Source organism: Microtus ochrogaster, chromosome 16 (assembly GCF_000317375.1).
Source record: "Microtus ochrogaster isolate Prairie Vole_2 chromosome 16, MicOch1.0, whole genome shotgun sequence".
Classification (NCBI taxonomy): domain Eukaryota; kingdom Metazoa; phylum Chordata; class Mammalia; order Rodentia; family Cricetidae; genus Microtus; species Microtus ochrogaster.
The window spans coordinates 20,174,721-20,178,728 of NC_022018.1; the positions used below are offsets into that span (position 1 = coordinate 20,174,721).

The 4,008-nt window shown below is 37.1% G+C and overlaps 1 protein-coding gene across 1 annotated transcript in view; it reads right to left on the minus strand.

Moving 5' to 3' along the window:
• Armc4 (armadillo repeat containing 4) overlaps positions 1 to 4,008 on the minus strand; it is a 162,113-nt gene that overhangs the window by 128,232 nt on the left and 29,873 nt on the right. Inside the window, exon 9 of the mRNA XM_005354824.3 lies at positions 2,044 to 2,237. Coding sequence (XP_005354881.1) covers positions 2,044 to 2,237 — 194 coding nt within the window. The remainder of the gene's footprint in view (positions 1 to 2,043; positions 2,238 to 4,008) is intronic.

The following is a 4,008-nucleotide window of genomic DNA, read 5'->3' on the forward strand; positions in this document are numbered from 1 at the left end:
GAGAGAGAGAGAGAGAGAGAGAGAGAGAGAGAGAGAGAGAAAGAAAGAAAGAAAGAAAGAAAGAAAGAAAGAAAGAAAGAAGGGAAAAAATTGATCTGAGATACTGCTATATGGAGTCTTTAGAAGGAACCCAATGAGAGGTCTTTAGGACTGGCATGTGACCTCATAAGAACCTGGCCACCCACCATACTTCTCTTTGTTTCCTGACTACAAGGTAAGCAGTCATACTCTGCCATGTGTTCTTCACTGTGGACATTTAGCACACTTACCGGATTCCAAAAAACAATCATTTACAGAGATTTTGAACTGAAATTTCTAAAATCATGAGCCATAATCAACCATTTATCTTTCTAAAATAAATAACTTGCTAATGGAAACACAACAGATTTGCTCTAGGAACTTCTGACAGCTTCAGAATAAGAGCACTGGCTGCTCTTCCAAAGGTCCTGAGTTCAATTCCCAGCAACCATATGGTGGCTCACAACCATCTGTAATAGGGTCTGGTGCCCTCTTTGGGCCTGCAGGCATACATGGAAGGAATGCTGTATACATAATAAATAAATAAATATTTAAAAAATTTAAAAAAAAAGAATTTAAGTAGCAATGACACTCACATACAATGTGGTGTGTGTGTGTGCGTGTGTGGAATTCATCTACATATACATACATATTCCACATGTACAGGTGAATATATGTGCACACACATGTGGAGGTCAGAGGAAAGCGCTGTCACCTTTTATTTGAAGCAGGGTATCTTACTGCTCTGGATACAGCAAGGTGACTAAGATGGCTGGTCAGCAGGCTCCATAGATTCCTCAGCAGTAGAATTACACTCACATACCACTATGTCTGTTATATTTTGTTTTTATTTTTGAGTTCTGGGGATTGAACTCAGGTTCTCATACTTGCAAGGCAAATACTTTATTGTCATTGTCTGAGTAATTTTCTAAGCCTTTAAATAAAAATAATTTTTTCAATTTTTGTTTTTACTTTTCAAAATGGGGTTTCTTTGTGTAGCCTTGGCTCTCCTGGAACTAGCTCTGTAGACTACCAGGCTTACCTCAAACTCACAAAGATGCCCCTGCCTTTGCCTCCTGAGTGCTAGAATTAAAAATGTTTACCAGCACGGTCTGGATATAATTTATAATTTTACTAACTGTATTTCTTATGTTTAGTATGTGTACTGGATAATTTTATGGCAACTTGGCACAAGCTAGAGTCATAAAAGAGGGATTCTCAATTAAGAAAATATTTCCATAGGGTTAGGCTGTAGGCAGGCAAGGCTGTGGCAAGGTGTTTTTAAATTAGGAATTGATGTGGGAGGACCCAGTCCATTGTGGGTGGAATCACCCCTGGACTGGTGGCCCTGAGTTCTATAAGAAAGCAGGCTATGCAAGTTATGAGGAACAAGCCAATAAGCAGCACCCCTCCATGGCTTCTGTATCAGCTCCTGCCTCCAGGTTCCTACCCTGTGTAAGTTCTTGATCTCACTGCTTTTGATGATTAACTGTTATGTGTAACTGTGAGTGAAATAAACCCCTTTATCCCCAAGTTCCTTTTGCTCATGGTATTATGTAAGAGCAATAGTAACCCGAAGCATCCCACTGTCCATTTTACATAGGTCTGTTAACATTGCTGAGACTCCATTCTTCCTTAAAGTATTACAGTTCTGCTTATACTATTGCTACAGAAAATTTCTTGAGGAACTACATATAACTATAATCATATGTTTTAAATCTATATGTTTAATGTTATTTCTCAATGTATTTTAGCATTGTTTCTTTCTCATATCACTTTTTCTTGCTCATCTACTGCACAAAAGAGAGCTGTGTTTTTCTTCTTCCATCACAGTGGCCAGAATACAAGCACTCGTCCTGCTACATCCTTCCATTTCAGATATACAAAGAAGGAAAAAGGAATCACACAGCAAAGACAGGGAAATATATACTCTATTTTCTAACAAGATGTACAATTCCAGGAAAAATTAGGAAACTGTGTAGTGATTGAAGACTTATCAGAAAACCCATGTAAACAACTACATACTCTTTGTAATCAACAGTTGCTCTCCAGTTTAAGCTTGGCTCCAGTCTCTTGGTCATATGACTTTTCCCAAAGTTAATCTGGTTCTTCTCCATTTTATTCTTCTCTGAACTAGTTGCAGATAATTGGACATCTTCTGTCTTGGATTTCTCATAAACCTGAGGATCCCTCTGTTGTTCCTCATTGAATCTAATCTCCTTTATTTAAAAAGAGAGAGAGTAATGGTTACAGTGGCACCTCTGAACTACTTAATGCCATGAAGGGCATTAAGGGCTGGATAAAGTCAGGAAAATCTCACATTCATCTACCCGCTGTTGCTTAACAACTCAATTTGAAGAAGGGCAACTTCAAGACCAAGGCCTTTGTTAGAGTCACATAGGGAGTAATATGATGTTTCTGAACTCAGATCTGTGGCAGCATACATACACCTACATATTCCTCACTTCCTCTTGAAAAAAATTCCAAAGTCCGTCCTTGTATTGACTAGGATATACAACATAAAAATTACACAAGTTAAGGATAGGCTTCTTATGAAGCACCTTGAAGGTAAACATAAATAGAAAAATATATTCTAGGCCTGTAGAGATGGTTCAGTGGTTACAAATGTTTCTGTTGCCTTTCATTGATAAATGGAATTGAAGACCCAGACATAAACTCACACAAGTTTAGACACTTGATTTTTTTATATAAATGAGCCAGAGATACACACTGGAACAAAGAGAACAAATGGTGTTGGTCAAAATGGACAGCTGCATATAGTGGAATGGAAATGCATCCATTTTTATCACCTTGCACAAAACTTAATTTCAAATATATCAAAGACCTCAACATAAAAACAGATACAATGAACACAATAGAAGAGAAAGTGAGGAATAGGTTTGAACTCATTGGCACAAGAAAAGACTTTCCAAACAGAAAACCATTAGCACAATCATTAAGAACAATTAATAAATGGGGCCTCATGAAACTGAAAAACTTCAGCACAGCAAAGGACACCATCATTCAGACAAGGAAACAGCCTACAAAATGGAAAGAGATTTTTATTAACTCCATATCTGAAAGTCAATATCCAAAATATATAATGAAATTTAAAAACTGGATATCAAGAAAAAAGATAACTCAATTTTTAAAAATTGGGGAGCATATCTAAAAGAATTCTAAAAAGAGGAAATTCAAAGGTCCGGGAAACTCTTAAAAAAAGGTTCAACATCTTTAGTCACCAGGTGCATGCAAATCAAAACTACTTTAAGATTTTATCTTACATCTGTCAGAATATCTAAGATCAATGAAACAATTGACAGATTATGCTGGCGAGGCATAGAATAGGGGAAATACTTATCCACTGCTGGTGGGACTTCAATCTTGCACAGAAATCAGTATGGCAGGTCCTCAAGAAGATGGCAGTCAATCTACTTCAAGATCCAGCTATAGTATTCTTGAACATGTACCAAAAGGACCTTTCATCCTACTACAGAGACACTTACTCAACCATGTTCATTGCTGCTCTGTTCATAATAGCCAGAAATTGGAAAGAATGTAGATGTCATTCAACAGATAAATGGATAAAGAAAATGTGGTACATTTACACAATGGAGTATTACCAACTCTTTAAAAAAATGACACTCTGAAAATTGCAGGCAAATGGCTGAAACTACAAAAAATTATCTAGAGTGAGGTAATCAGAAAAATAATTATGGTATGCATATTTATATATGCATACTTATATCTGGCCCTATACTTATATAATATACTTAGATATTAGCCATTAAATAAATGAAAAATCCCAGAGAGGTTAGGCAAAGAGGAAGGGACTGGATGGGGAACACAAGAATCTCTCTGGAAGAGGAAAACTATAGATTTTACTGGTGGACAGGAGTTGGGGGTGGCAAGAATGTGAGGCTCAGGTAGGAGTGGGGGAGATGAAATTGAGGGAGAAGAGGAGATGGCTAGAACTGAAGAGCATTTGAG